The 14,351-nt window shown below is 42.1% G+C and overlaps 1 protein-coding gene across 12 annotated transcripts in view; it reads left to right on the forward strand.

The window, feature by feature from the left end:
• Positions 1-14,351, forward strand: part of NFIA (nuclear factor I A) — a 248,570-nt gene that overhangs the window by 181,888 nt on the left and 52,331 nt on the right. For 4 of the 12 annotated variants that reach the window (XM_064720355.1, XM_064720357.1, XM_064720356.1 and 1 more), the window contains 3 exons: positions 4,534-4,620; positions 5,730-5,768; positions 14,091-14,219. The exons of 3 other annotated variants lie outside the window; for them this stretch is intronic. In XM_064720355.1, the coding sequence (XP_064576425.1) occupies positions 4,534-4,620; positions 5,730-5,768; positions 14,091-14,219 (255 nt within the window). The remainder of the gene's footprint in view (positions 1-4,533; positions 4,621-5,729; positions 5,769-14,090; positions 14,220-14,351) is intronic. 5 more of the 12 variants (XM_064720360.1, XM_064720362.1, XM_064720361.1 and 2 more) reach the window with 4 other exon arrangements.

Consider the following 14,351-nt stretch of genomic DNA (forward strand, 5'->3'; position numbering starts at 1 on the left):
ATTCCCCCAAGCACAGGTAACCTGAAGGTGCTCTGCAAGGAGCTGCTCCTGGTCAAAGGGACTGTTGGACATCTGACATCAGAATGAGCCCTGGAAAGACCCCTGTCATCCAGGCAGAATCGCAAATTCTGGCTGTTTGGAGGTTTTAAAAATTAAAACATTCCCCCAAACAGCTGTATTTCTTATGCAAATCCCCCACCAAATGGTACCTTGTAAGTGTTAGAGAAATTGTTTGTTCTCTGTTAAAAAATGATCATCTAAAAACCCATTAATTTTGGGGGGAGAAAATGTTTTAAGAGGACAAAGCAGGCTTACAGACCACATTTCTCCCATGCCCTGTGAACTGTTGTGCTATTGTGATTTTACAGTGCTATTTCTCTGCTTCTGCTGGGTTTTTCTCTTTAATGTAATGTGGATAACCCAGAACAAAAACTGACACTTAATTCTGAGTAAACAGTGGCAGGGACTGAATAGAAACTTGATGTCAAATATACAGCCACCCTGGGAAAGTCAAAATCCAATGCTTTCTCCTCTCTTCCAGTTGTGTCCTCCGTAAGTGTATTATCCATAAAATTAGCCATTTAAAAAGGCATCAAAACATTATTTTTCATATTCATAGCGTCACTTTAAAAAAAAATGGTTAAAAATCGATTTGCTGGCCTCTTGGGGAAATGCTGTAATGTTTTTGGCTGTCTCCTACTTTCTGCTGCCAGCTAAAAGTACCATCTGGCTTGTTTAGGGCCCTTTTCCATATCAGGTGCTTCCAAAATTCTCCCCAACCAGAGGATTGTTTCGTTGGGTTGCTCTGCCTGCTGAGGCATGTGTCCTGGGCTGGGAATCCTACTGCTTCTGTTCCCTGCCATCTTGCTGACAGTGGTGTGTGTATGTTTGGGCACGGATCTTGCTGCCTCTCTCCCGAGGACATTTGCATCATTGTCAGCTGCACATATTAAATTGATATGCAGGGCTCAGAAACACGTATCCCATCTTTTGTCCCTTTGTTTGTGCAATTGTTGTGGTTTTAATTCTTCTTTGACACCTGGAATATCACAAAGCTGCTGATAATCTGTTGGCTACTAAGGGAGATGACATTGATAGGAGGATAATGTGTGTCAGACTTATATCTCGATAATTGCCGACACACCCCGAACCCTCGCAGCTCAGGCAATGAATATCCTAAATCCATCATTAATTTGGAGAGTCGCATGTGGCAGTTGGCTGTGGTGTCATCCTCTCCCTGCAAGAGTCACTTGCAGGGGATTTGGAGGCAGTTTTGGGTGGATCCTGCAGCGCTGTGTGGATGCGCGAGTGAACCGCTCTTGGTGCGTCCTCGCTGCCATTTCGCGGCAGCCCTGACAAAATGGGGTGGGTGTCCTCCCTCCTCAGCAAAATGGGGTGGGTGTCCTCCCTCCTCAGCAAAATGAGGTGCCATGTCCTCCCTCCTCAGCAAAATGGGGCGCCATGTTTTCCCTCCTCAGCAAAATGGGGTGCATGTCCTCCCTCCTCAGCAAAATGGGGTGCATGTCCTCCCTCCTCAACAAAATGGGGTGGGTGTCCTCCCTCCTCATCAAAATTGGGTGGATGTCCTCCCTCCTCAGCAAAATGGGGTGGATGTTTTCCCTCCTCAGCAAAATGGGGTGCATGTCCTCCCTCCTTGGCAAAATGGGGTGCCATGTCCTCCCTCCTCAGCAAAATGGGGTGGATGTCCTCCCTCCTCAGCAAAATGGGGTGGATTTCCTCCCTCCTCACCTGCTGGGAAGGCAGCTCCCCACGTGCCTTCTCCTGCCCAGGAGTGCCATCCCAAGCAGCTGAGAGCTGATGCTCTCTTAGTGACTTTGACACCTCCTCCTCCTCGGGACCCTTTGTTTTCCAAATTTACCAGTTTACTTGGAAATAGAAACACGCCCCTGAAGGGTTTATGAGTAGATTTGAAGCCCTGTAGCTGCAGAGTCCAGGCTTGATGTGATTGTGTGGGAGCAGGAAGGGTGTTTTGGAGCAGCTACTGCCGTAAGCTGTCTTGTCCTATTTCAGAAATGATCTGTGCCATACACTGCTGACTTTTCCTGTCCATCCATTAAAAAGTGAATTATGAAGAGTGCTGAGACAAACAGATAGGAGTTTAACCTTGTTAGTAAATATCAGGTAGCTGATATATACTGCTAGAATGTTACATCACAGCCTCGCTCTTCAATATAAGTTTATGAAATTATCTTGTTACTATATAAACTGCCTTGGCTGGGTACATTCTTCCAGAGGGTTATTGTTTGCTGGATGTTGGCACAGTAGCACGACTCCAAAGAGTCAGTTCACGATGTGGTGAATTTTAAAGACTTGGGAGATGGCCATATCTATTTTTCAGCAAAGGAATGAAAGCTTTTTTCCCTTTTTTTTTTTTTTCTTCCCTCCCCTAAGGTATTAAAAGTTTCAAAACATGTGCTGAAATGAAAAGGAAATAATAACTAAGACCTGGATGGGAAGTAGTGCCTCAGAGTACTGACTTTGTTTATTTGCTTGTTTCTCCCAAAATCTTAATATTTCAAGTACAAGTTAATATTTTAAATCAAATAAACCTGTTCTGTGAACTAGTAAGGTACTTGAACTATTATCACACATTATTCATTTATTTCTGTGTGAGTGCAATAAAAATTTTACAAGCTGTAATCTTGTTCTTTTAATAGAGAGAAAACTATGCAGAATATGTTGCTTAGAGTATTAGATAAGCTGCAGTATGTTAATCAAATATTTTCGTGATATGAGGGCAGTTGAGAAAACAGTACAATTTTTGCTAATGGCACTGGTAAGTAAACGGATCTATCATTACATTGTCATGAAAAGTGACATTGAGCAGAAACACCCTGCCAATCCCTAGAAGATAAGTATTTAATGTAATTAGACAGACACTGTCTCCTTTGTTGAACGTAGCATTAATCACCCAGAGAAGTCCAACTTTATATGAAATGGCTTTTTCTGATATGTCTTTGTATTAGAAAGCTTCTCACACGGTTTTGCCACGATGATATATTTGAAGAAGTGACTGCAGCAGCTACACGGGTTTCCTCATGGCACATTTCTTGCTGTTCTGTGTTCCATAATCTTTAATTCTTTTTTATTTAGCAGTGTTGCATTACATAGCTGCGACTTGTTCCTAAGTCTAGAAAGCCACGTGCAATTGGAGCTGAACCTCTTTGAACCAGTGTAATGCATTCAAGTTATGAAATATAAAAGCAACACAAATAGCTTCCATTATGTTCTTCAGTCCTTCCTCTGTGGTGTTAGCACAGGTTCATTGTTATGGCATAAGCAAAATGTTCCTTGCCTCAAATGCTCGTCCATAATATCACACACACAAAAAAAAAAACCAAAAAAAAAACCCAAAAAAAACCCCTTCTTTTTATGAAAATCTCATTGTTAAATGGATGAAAAATGTTGCCCCCTTCCAGAATTCATTGGCACTACATTTTTTTGTCCCCCTCTTTTTTTTTTTCCCCCCCTCCCTCCTCTCCTCTGTTGCTTGTAATTTGTACTGTGAAACGCTGTCTGGTTATGAACTGGTATCAATTTGAGTCAGTGCACAGCTGTGTCTTCCCACCTTCTCAGTGGTGCCGAGGGCTTTGAAGGGAAAGAAAAGGGTTTAGTCAGAGATGACAGCCAACTTCACCGGGTAACAGGTGGAGGTCAACTTGGTTTATTTGTTGGGCTGAGCAGAGTGCAGAGATGAAAAATCTTTGCCATAATAAGGTTTAGGAAGAAAATGCTGACTAGTCTAAGCTTTGATTCCAGCTGACAGATCCTTTTCTAGTGTTCATTACTTGATTTCACAGTTCAGGCAATTTTAAGAGGCTTAAAATTATGTTTCTGCTCTCCTCTATAAAACTTTCCGATCACTTTCTAATTTTTGCTTTAAGTAAAGTTATAGGGACTCCCTGATATATCACTCCTGCCTGTAGACTCTTACAAAGTCAATATGCCATCAAAAATGTAAGGATAAGCTTTTTTTAAAAAAAAAACCCCTGCTTTCACTGATTCTTTTAATAAATGAAGCAAAAAAAATTCATGTGTAGGCACTGATTTGATTAGAAAATAAAATTAAAATTAAAATATTTTTCAAAACCCCCGTGAACAGTGGATAGTAAGGATGCTTAAGAAGCCAGTGTTGCTGTCTGGGCCTTTGGGATTTCTGTGCTAGTGAAGCCCAGAGTGCTGAGTCCCTGTGCTCCATCCCAAAGAGGAGCCACAGCCCGGCCCTGAGAATCAGAGCAGAACGTGCTGGCTTTGTGTGGCTGGGCTGGGGTGAGCACACACAAAGGATCTCACTGGGCTCAGCTGCCTGCAGCCTTTGGGTCCCTCCGGTGCTCCCTTCCCTGTGCCAGCTCCTGGGAGGGACACGGAGCCGTTCCTCCTCTTTTCCCTTTTTCTTCCACCACCACCACCTCCTTCCTACCTGCTGGAGTGGGCAGAATAGGATTATCTTTAGCCATTTGCTAAAATCTTCCCCCTCAGACTTTCTATTACTTCTGCATTCATTCTTTGCAGGAAGAGGAAACTCACTGGTCAAACCCTTGGACACCAGAATAGTTGCATGCAGTTTCCCAGGGAGCCAGATAGCTCTAAAGCTTCCCAGTGAGTGACAGTTTCTCTCTTCTATTCTTCTGAAACATGTGTTTTACACATATACTGAAAAATGTTAATATCAATTTACAGCCAGATCCTTGCTTTTTTTTTTTTTTTTTTTTTTTTTTTTAAAAAAAAAAGGTTAAAAAAATCAAATCTCCCAAAGTATTTACACTTAGAGCACCTCAGCACACATGTCACTTTTTTTATGTAGGAAAAAGTGTTGGATGCTCTTATACACATAACATCATTGGGCTTTTGAAAGCTGTTAGCTCGTTCTGAGTTAGTGGCAAGAATGCTGGACTTGCCAGCACCAAACTGTGAAACCTTTTCTGTGTGACTGGTAGAAATCTCATGGGGGTAGAAATCAAAATAAAAAAAAAAATTTAAAAAAAAAAAAAATTAAAAAAAAAAAGGGGAGGAGGGGGGCATGTAAATCTGTGCATTTGGATTCGAGCAGCTTCAATAGCATGATATCAACTTTGTCCTAGAAGTCCTTGAATGACAAATCATTTGGGAGAGTGTTTTGGAGAATTACCACTGTATGCTTTCCCTGGTTTTTTACTCTCTTCTAGGCGTCCATTAGTTCCCACTGTCAGGGAGAGGATTCTGGACTAGGTGGATCCCTGTAATCTGATTTGGCATGGCTATTTTTCTGTGTTCCTAAGCTCATGAGATCAAGTTATGTAGGATTATTTCATAATGCCAGAGCAGCAGTTTCTGAGGTTGGACAAAGCTATCTAGCAAAAGTGTCTGATAAAAGAAAAATCCTGTCCCATACTGTAGCTTTCTTGGTCCAGTGAAGCAGCTTCCTCACGCACACAAATCTTGCAAAGTTGCTTCTGATAGCTCCCTGTGTCCCCTGGTTTTTGTAAGCTAAAGTGCCATTTTCCTTTTTACAGCTTAATTGAACCTAAATGCACCTATTTTCTGCAATGTGGTATTTTGGTAATTTCTCTATTTGCTCGTAAGTTTTCCCTTAAGCAAACTGAAAGCTTCCCCCTTATCACTTCACTGGGCCAAGATTTCACACAGTATCCTGCTTGCTACAAAATTATGATAGTGTTCTCTCTCACCTTGTTTCTTTTTTCTTCTTTTACTTTCTTTTATAAAATCAGGATATCTAAGAAACCCCGAACACCGCGGAGCACTTCATGGTGGGTGTGCTTATTCAAACAATGCCAATGCTCTCTCTCGTTCTCGGTGCACAGAGTTGTTGTGGTGGTTTGGGGGGGATGTGCCAGGTGCCCCCTCTGCTGTGGATTCTCCTGTGTCCAGCCAGGGCAGAGCTGGTGCCAAGCACTTTGCCAGGGTGCTGGAGGGGGCACTGCCGTGTCACCTCTGCCGTGCCCGTTGTCATGGGATTTGCAGGGGGATTTTTCCCTGGGAGCCCTCTGCCTCTCTGCTTTCACCTCGGGCAGCTCCCAGGAGCATTCCTGCAGGCAGCAGGGCCATCCAGGCTCCTCTGGAAACGATGCCAAAGCCAAAGTGCAATGCTCTGCCTTCCCCAGGGAATCCTGGAGCCACTGGGGATGCAGGGAGGGAGGCTGAGCTCACCTGGCCGCTGTCACCTGTGGGGAAGTGGCTCCAGTCTCTCTGCCTGGTGGCAGGTGCCCAGAGCCATTCCAGCCTGCAGCTGGACGTGGACATTGCCAGGAAGGAGCACAGCAGCTACAGATTATTTCTGGTGTTGTGGAGGGGTCAGTCCCGTGGCTGTCAAATTGTCAGAGGGTGAAAACACCAGGAACCACTGGACACCAAAACAGAACAGCTCCATGAGTCCACTCTCAACCTGCCAAATTATAAATCTCTTGGAACAATGCACACAAATTCAGTTTGCAACTCTTTCTTCCTTTGGAATAACCTATAAACTGTTCACCTCAAATTGTGCAGAAATCAGGTGGCTTTACAGTGGTAAATCACCTGGGTTATTTTCAATCCTGCCCACAGCTCTTCTATTAATTAAAACACATGTTCAATGGCACTGTACACCGATTAAATCTTCAAAACCAATATTAGCACCAAACTTAGTCTTGTCATCATAAAAGTCATTTGAAAGCATTACCATGCAGTAACTGAGGTCACAAGTCCAGAAAATCTGCATATTTACCCATCTCCATCTCATGCCTGGGGCGTTCAGCAGCCATCATTGTTATATATAGCCTGGGTAGCCAATGATGGTTTGATGACATGCAAATAATGAGCAAATGATTTTTAAGAAAATTAAATAAATAAAAAAAAACCCCAAAAATTTTACTCCACCCTCTTCAGTTACTAAAGATTCCCTTTAGTATCACTCGCAATTTAGGATCCATATGCATCTTCAGGAAGATATAGTTGAAACATAAATCTATTCTGGGTCTTTTACTTGCAAAAATATCATACCTCAGCTATAATCATATGCAAAGACTTTTTAGAGGGCTTTGTAAATGCCATCCAAATTTATGATGGCATTTTTTGCCTTGCAGCTATAGATGTTCCAGCCCCAAAGCACCCACATAAAGGTATATTCTCCTATGGATGGCTGCAGTTTGTCCCTGCTGCTATATCTAATCTGCCAAGTGTGCTGAAAAACTCTCAAGTAGCATTTGAAATGAAACAAATGTAGTCATGAATTTTAGACGAGATGTCTAAAGACGTCATTAGAAATTTATTTTTTTTTATTCTCCTCGCAATATATATTTATACAATGGAAAATTATGCCGAAGCTGACATTAACTCAAAGGCAGAACTGAACTGTTATCCTGCTGTTTATTGCTCTTCTCATTAAAGTTTTTTAAATATATAACTCATGCAATTATGTTTTGAAGAAATTGGTTAGATTTGAGTACTAGTTTATTAGTTATTGAAAGAACTGCTTGGGTGGCAGAGCAGGAATGAAGCCTAACTTAAGCGACCTAAAACAATCCAGATGATGCTGTAAACAAAGATACAAGCAGACAAGGTAATACCTCTGTGAGAACATTGTACCAAACAATTTAGGCAGACTTTCATGGAGTAGGATTTAAAAATAATTGTGAATTTTGAAGTGCTCGGCTTTAAAATTCTGTAGGCAAGGTTGTCCATCACTATAAAGTGATATTTCTCCTTCGTAAATGGATCTGTGCTCATTTGCAAAGGAGAAATTTCAACCTTCTTTTTCCCTAAGTGACATCAGAATTTTGATTCTAACGTGAATTATCATTTTTGGCTAAAAATTGCTGAGGAGTCCAAAAGCATTTAAAACCTAAAGCCATTGAATCCATTTAATGCGCCTTTGGCACCTCTCTCTCTCTTTCTCTCTCAGTCCTTTTTGAACATTCTGGTCCTCATTTTAATCAATCTCTTTTTATTAAGTTCTTTGGCTCATTTACTTGTACGTGCATTTGCTTTATTTTATTTGGAACATTTCTTTTGTAGTGTCTTGAAAAAGAGTTGTGACATTTCTTTTGGATGGCTTCTTAAGTATCTGGCAGTCACCTATGATACGATGTTGATGGGTACGGATAGATTAGCTCTGTTTTCCTGATGATCTGTCAGATGTCGAGTTCTGAGGAAACTGGATGTGTGTGTTGGTGATGCATATGCAGCAGTTTGATAAGTGGATAGAGGGGGAGCTTTCATTTTTCTTCTGTAAAAATCACTGTTTATTAAGCTGGATTTAGCCTTGTGAAGCGAGGTGCTCCGCTGGCAGGTAGTTAATCAGTGATCATGGTAACTCCGGCTGCAACCAGGGGAGCCAGTACCCATTCAGAGCGTAGAAACTAAAGAGCACTTCATTAGGATGAGTGAATTTCCATCTGTGTTGTATTTTGTGTATACTGGAGCAATTAATACAGTAAACTGATGGATGGCAGTCAGTGTGATCGTATCTCGGCTGATGACAAAGTTTGCTCAGCACTAAACTGAACAGACTTGCTATGACTGGCAGGAGGGTAGCCGTCAACGTTTCAAGAAGCTTGAAATTAAGAATTCCCCAGGAATTTAAAGGAAAAAAATAGAGCAGCTGATCAGCCTTTCTGTTGATACTGATTTCAGTGGAATTGTTGGAATAATTCACACAGAAGGATGAAAATTCCTTGAAAAATGCTTCCCATATATTCAGGTTTTTTTCCTTCCACAGCCGGCTTGTTTTTCCGCATCATCTGTTTGTTCTGCATGTTGTCGAGTTCATGGTCCACCTGGTAATACCTGAGCTTCCATGATTCCTTTTCCTAGTGTGCCTTGGGAAGGAGGATCCAGACCATGTTTCACTCATAGCTTTTGTTATGAAATCTCCATCAAGAGTCTAGTGGCAGAGAGCTGCTGGGAATATTGGGGTAATTATCCAAAGGTCTTTGGAGATGAATACGAGCTGGTCTGCAAACGCAGCTAACGAGAGATGGAGTTGTTGTGTGAGATGTGTGCAGGTAGAATAATGTCAGTAATTAATCAAGTGAAATTGGGTGGATTTTCAGCTGTAGATTTGGAGAGAAGGGGGATTGTTCTCCTCTTGCTGTGACTCCGCTGACTCCATCAGAGTTAATCCTGATTTTTTTAGTAAGGCACGTGGCAGGTACATGGAAAAGAGGTTCTCAGATGCTTGTTTGTTCTGGGGAGGATTCGTGCATTCAATTCTCACGCATCATTTTCTGGTCCATTTAAATATATATCAGCCTCATACATGAACATTTGAAGACCTTTAGCTGTACTCAAGGAAGACTCTTATGTGGTGCGTTTCTAGTACTGGCAAACATAAGGAGGTAGAGGAATTAAACCCACCACAGTGCTCCAGTGCCCCTTAGAAGATGAGGAACACGAAGTTTTCCTGTGCACTCATTAAACTTGGGCTGGAGGTTTGCGAAGTGCAGAGTTTTGGAAAGTCTTTCTGCGGGACTTCAACATCCAATGGCTCCAGTAACCAGAGTCTCCCAAGGACAAGGATCCCATTTGCGCTTGCATTATGCATTTGAGCAGAAGGGTGTGATGCATGATGTGGAATGAACAAAATAATAACTCGTGTGTTTAGGGAAATGCCAAATTAATGAAAATTCAGAAAGCTCTAATGTTGAAAAAAAAGCGCACAAATTCCTTGATAGAAATATAATGCTGCTAACAGTTTCAAGATTATTGTTGTCTGAATTTTCTGCTTATTGTGTACTGCAATTAAAATTCTTCTCGACTGAAAAACCGATGTCAAATTAATATTTCCTTTTGGAAAAAAAATACGAAAGTACACATCTTGTTCCATTTAGCACCATCATGGTCTTTGATCAGGCTCCCTCTGTCCAGTGAATAAAACAGATTTATGTTAATGGGAGCAGGCTCAGACCATATATGTTTGGCATACATATAGAATCACATGAACACAAGTACAGTAAGTTAAAGTAGCACACCCACTCAGGCTTCCATCTGCGTTTTATGCCACAAATCCCTTTATTTTCTTCTTTTATTTAGCAATTAACTTCTCCATTTATTCTGTAGTTAAACGCTGCCATAAGATTAAAATAGACAAAGTCTGATTTTCGTCTCTCTCACTCTAAATAACATTGAGAGGAGACTCGGACCTGGATTCTGAAAGCTGCGCTCCCTAAAAGCGCCAGGTGTGGCTGTGATTTGGACAAGAGTCCTACCCACAGAATAGTAAGGAACACTTTTAACCCCCACCTGGGTTACCCAGCCGTTGTGTTCTGGCTGTTCTTGTTTATTCCTTGCTCGGAGCAGATGGATGGAGAGAGGCAGGGAACGGGGAGGATCCTTGGCTCCGTTCCCTCTCCACCGGCCAGCGCAGCTGAGACGGGCTGGGGGAGATTGCAATTTGTTGCTGCCCTGCACCAGAGAGCAGAGAGAGGAGAGCAGGGGCTCAGGGGTGTCCTCAGAGCTGGCACTGCCCCTTCCTCAGGGTGCTGTGAAGTGCTGAAATCTGCTATTCAGCGCAGTGGCTCCCGGGACCAACGCTGAGCAAAGCTGTGCAAGGCAGCCCCGTCCTCCCGGGATGCATCCCCAGCTCTGCCCAAGCTACCTGCAGCCTGAACTTTTTAATTTCCTGCATCCCTGAGCAGCACAGGAGGGGCCCTGCGGACTGGAGGCCGCTAAATGTGTTAAAACTCATTAGGTTTGGAGCAGAAGACCCTTAAAACTAGCCAAGAGTCTCAAACGTGGGTGCCAGAAATTAAACACCTAATTCAATGTTTAGCCACCTACCTTTAGTTCCTTCCTCACAGTTAACATACACTGTGCCACCTCATAGGTGGCCTGATTTTCATAGGCACCAGGCACCCACAACTAACTCAAGTGTTGAGACTGCTCACCTGAGTGGGACTTGTAGAATTCAAAGTTTTTTCTGGGTGATTAAACAGCAGTCCCCTCGCTCCCAGCTCCCGACAGGAGCTTCGATAGAATGACCAGCATCGTAACATATGGCTTAGCAAGGGGAGGAAAAAAAAAAAGAAGAAAATGAGTATTAGGAATAGATGGACTAAAGAATACGCAGGATATATCAGGCACATTAACCAAACATATGGTGCTAAATGAGATATTTTTTTTAAATTGCAAAAAAATTGACATTCCTGGCAGTCTCAAGGATAATGTGACATGGCTGTGATAAATTTAGAAGAATGGGACATATTTTGGCTTGTTCTTGGAAACCTTTTTCTTGCATGCCGACTGTATTTCTTCTTTTATTAACCCATTCAAAGAATGTTTGAATTTTGCTGCTAGAGCACCATGCTAGCGCAACATAAAATGTGAATGATGCTAATTGCTTTGCACTGCCTAACTTTCTGTCATACCCTCCCCTCTTAAAGGACAAAACATGCTTTGGAAATGAGCTGGCAAGCTCATCTTCTTCTTTCTCCTGGTCAATATTAAGTGATGTAATTAAGCTCCTGTTTGCATATTCTTCTGAACTAGGAAGCAGCCATCTTTTTCTTGAGATCTGATGGATGTGATCACTCAAAATAAAATGTGTCATTACAAACCCCAAACAAAACAAAAACATGGTATAGTTGGACTGTTCCAAACCAATACATTTCAAAATACCCCGGAAAAAAAATAAATAAATGAACCAAACTTGTGATAATAATGGCAATCAGAACCATAACAAACAAATAGAGCAAAAGAAGTAGCAACCAATTATCAGCGCTTCAGTTTGTTTTTATACTCAATTTCCCTGCACAGGGTTACATTAAAATCTCTATTTTCACATGAAAGCCTCTGCCTCAACCTTAGAAAACCCATCCCCATATGAACATGACACTGCTCAGCATTGCCACACTCAAGGTCATTCATCACCTTTTTTGTAGCTCCTCAAGTTCCAGTGTTTGGACACAATCACACAAACTTGCTGCAGCTTTTAACCATTTTCCACTCCCTCTGCCCCTTCTCCCTGCTGTGGTTTAGAGATGAGTCCTGCAGGTTTTTTTTTTTTTTAAACACAGGGGTAAAAGAGAAGCTGTTTTATATTTTTTAGAAGCTTTATTATCTTTGCCCTGAAGAGGGTTTGTGGCCAGGGAAAGCAGGGAGCTCCTGAGCCACAGAGTTGAGATCTCATCCCTGCCCAGGGCTCAGGTAACTCATGTCCCACCTGGGTCCCTGCTCATGGCCTGCACAACCCTGCTCTTGGAGCAGATCCCATGCTGGAAAATTTTAGTGACCTCCCCTGTGCATAAAAGTCTCTTGGAGTGTCCACAATATTTTGTACTTAGAGTTGGGGCTGACACTCCTTTGGTGTTTCCATCCCCGGTTCTTCCATCACAGGGAAATCTGGGTCAGCAGCACCATTAATTCCTCTGAGTGTCCTTGCCCTGAATGTGGACATGCCATGACTAAGTCACATCCCACTGGAGCAGAAATTCAGCAGGCTGCTCTGGAATATTTCACTGAAACACCTCAGTTCAATCTCCTTTTCTCTCTTCCCCCGAAACTGAATTAATCTTTGCTTTTGTTCCTACTCCAAAGTCCCTAAGACCACATAAAAAAAACCAAACAACAACAAAATTTTTAAAAAACTCCAAAAAACCCCAAAAATTACACTCCAACCCAATATTTTTCTTGCACCATAGTCAGTTCTAAGCTTTGATTTTTCAAATGTTAAGTCTGTAACCTTTCCTAAAAGCCACCATAACAGCAAACCCTGTAGCAAACAAGTTTTGAGGCAGAAAGCTGCAAGTACAACACTGGAACTCAAACCATTCCCTCACTTTGTTTAACTTACAGAAATATAAACTCCAAAGCCTCACTGAAACCATTAAGGCCCAGCAGTGCAGAGTATAAAGTACAAGAAGGCTCCTGCATATTGCAATCAACATCCCTGGGACTATAAAACTAGTCTTATTAAATATAAAGTTAATAATATAGGCCAGAGATAATCTTGTCCAGGCCTCTCTCTTTACTTTTTTAACAATTAAATACTATAAAACACAGAGTTGGAAATAAAATTAAATTACTTTGCTGGTGGAAGTTCAACTTGCACACTACGTGATATTTTGCTTTTCTGCCTGAAATCCCCACCTTTGTTTTGCTATATCCTTATGGATATGCAGAATGCCTGATGGGCTGTAAATACTGGAAATCTTGAGTTTTCAGGATACATTCTGGTAATCAGAATACCCAGATGCATCTGTAACTGCAAAAATATAGGCTAGTAGAGACAAACATGCATACTTTTCATTTATATCCTGTAAAATTATTCCATTCAAGCATCTACCACACACAGAAATGCTCGGGCTTTAAAAGCCCGTTGCAATATGTTCATTCCATTATTTTTTTTGATACCACAGCTATGTTATGGCATCAACAGGAGTTATTCTCACCCTGTAGACCAAACCAGTCAGTACCACACCATTTCTGCCTGTCCATGGCAGAGGTTTCAGCCAGTGACAACTTAACTCTGATTTTCACTGGGAGCCTTTGATGCAGTTCAAGGGCATTGTAACAACTCCAGAATAATTCCAGTGCAGACATAAATACCATTCACCTTTTAAAAAAAATTTGAAACTGAAAGAGAGCCACATAAATGTATAACTTTCAAATACCTTTGAAGTCAAGAGAGTGAGGGGAGGAAGAGTTTGAACTCAGAGAACTCCATTCTCTGGTTGTGCCTTGAGTCGTGCGGCACATTTAAAAGATCCATTTGCAATAATCTACTAAAACCAAGGAGTGAAAGACAGAACTCATAAAAAACCTGTAAAAATCCAAATGCTCCAGCTATTACAGATTTCTAAAAATAAAGCAGAGTAGGTTTCAGTAGCAATAATAAGCTGCATCTTGTCTGTATTTCAGCTTTATAAGAAAAATATGGCTGCCTTTTAGTACTCATGGCTCAGAGCAAACCATGGCTGCTTCTGCCTCGACAAAAACAAAACCCCACAAATAAAAGTGAGCTTTCAGCTTGCTGTTGCGTTGCATTTCATTTGTCCTTTAAGTGTGTCTAGCCGCTTCCGCACCCCCTTTCACAATGCATAGGCTGTCGTTCCATGACCTAGCATTATTAAATTGCACTTATCAATCATTCTTGCCAGGAATGCCATCGCCAACTACATTAAAGAAGTCAGAGAAGTCTGGTTTCAGCAGTCCCTCGCCTTCGCAGACCTCCTCCCTCGGAACGGCTTTCACACAGCACCATCGACCTGTCATTACAGGACCCAGAGGTGAGGCCTTTCCCGAGAGCCTGGAGGGCAGCCAGGGCCGCTCCAGGAAAGCCGTCGCCGCCTGGGACCGCCCGCGAGGGGCTGCTCCACACCCTGCAGGGCTTAGGGCTCCACAGGCCGCTTCTCTTAGGC

This window comes from Zonotrichia leucophrys, chromosome 8 (assembly GCF_028769735.1).
Source record: "Zonotrichia leucophrys gambelii isolate GWCS_2022_RI chromosome 8, RI_Zleu_2.0, whole genome shotgun sequence".
NCBI lineage: Eukaryota > Metazoa > Chordata > Aves > Passeriformes > Passerellidae > Zonotrichia > Zonotrichia leucophrys.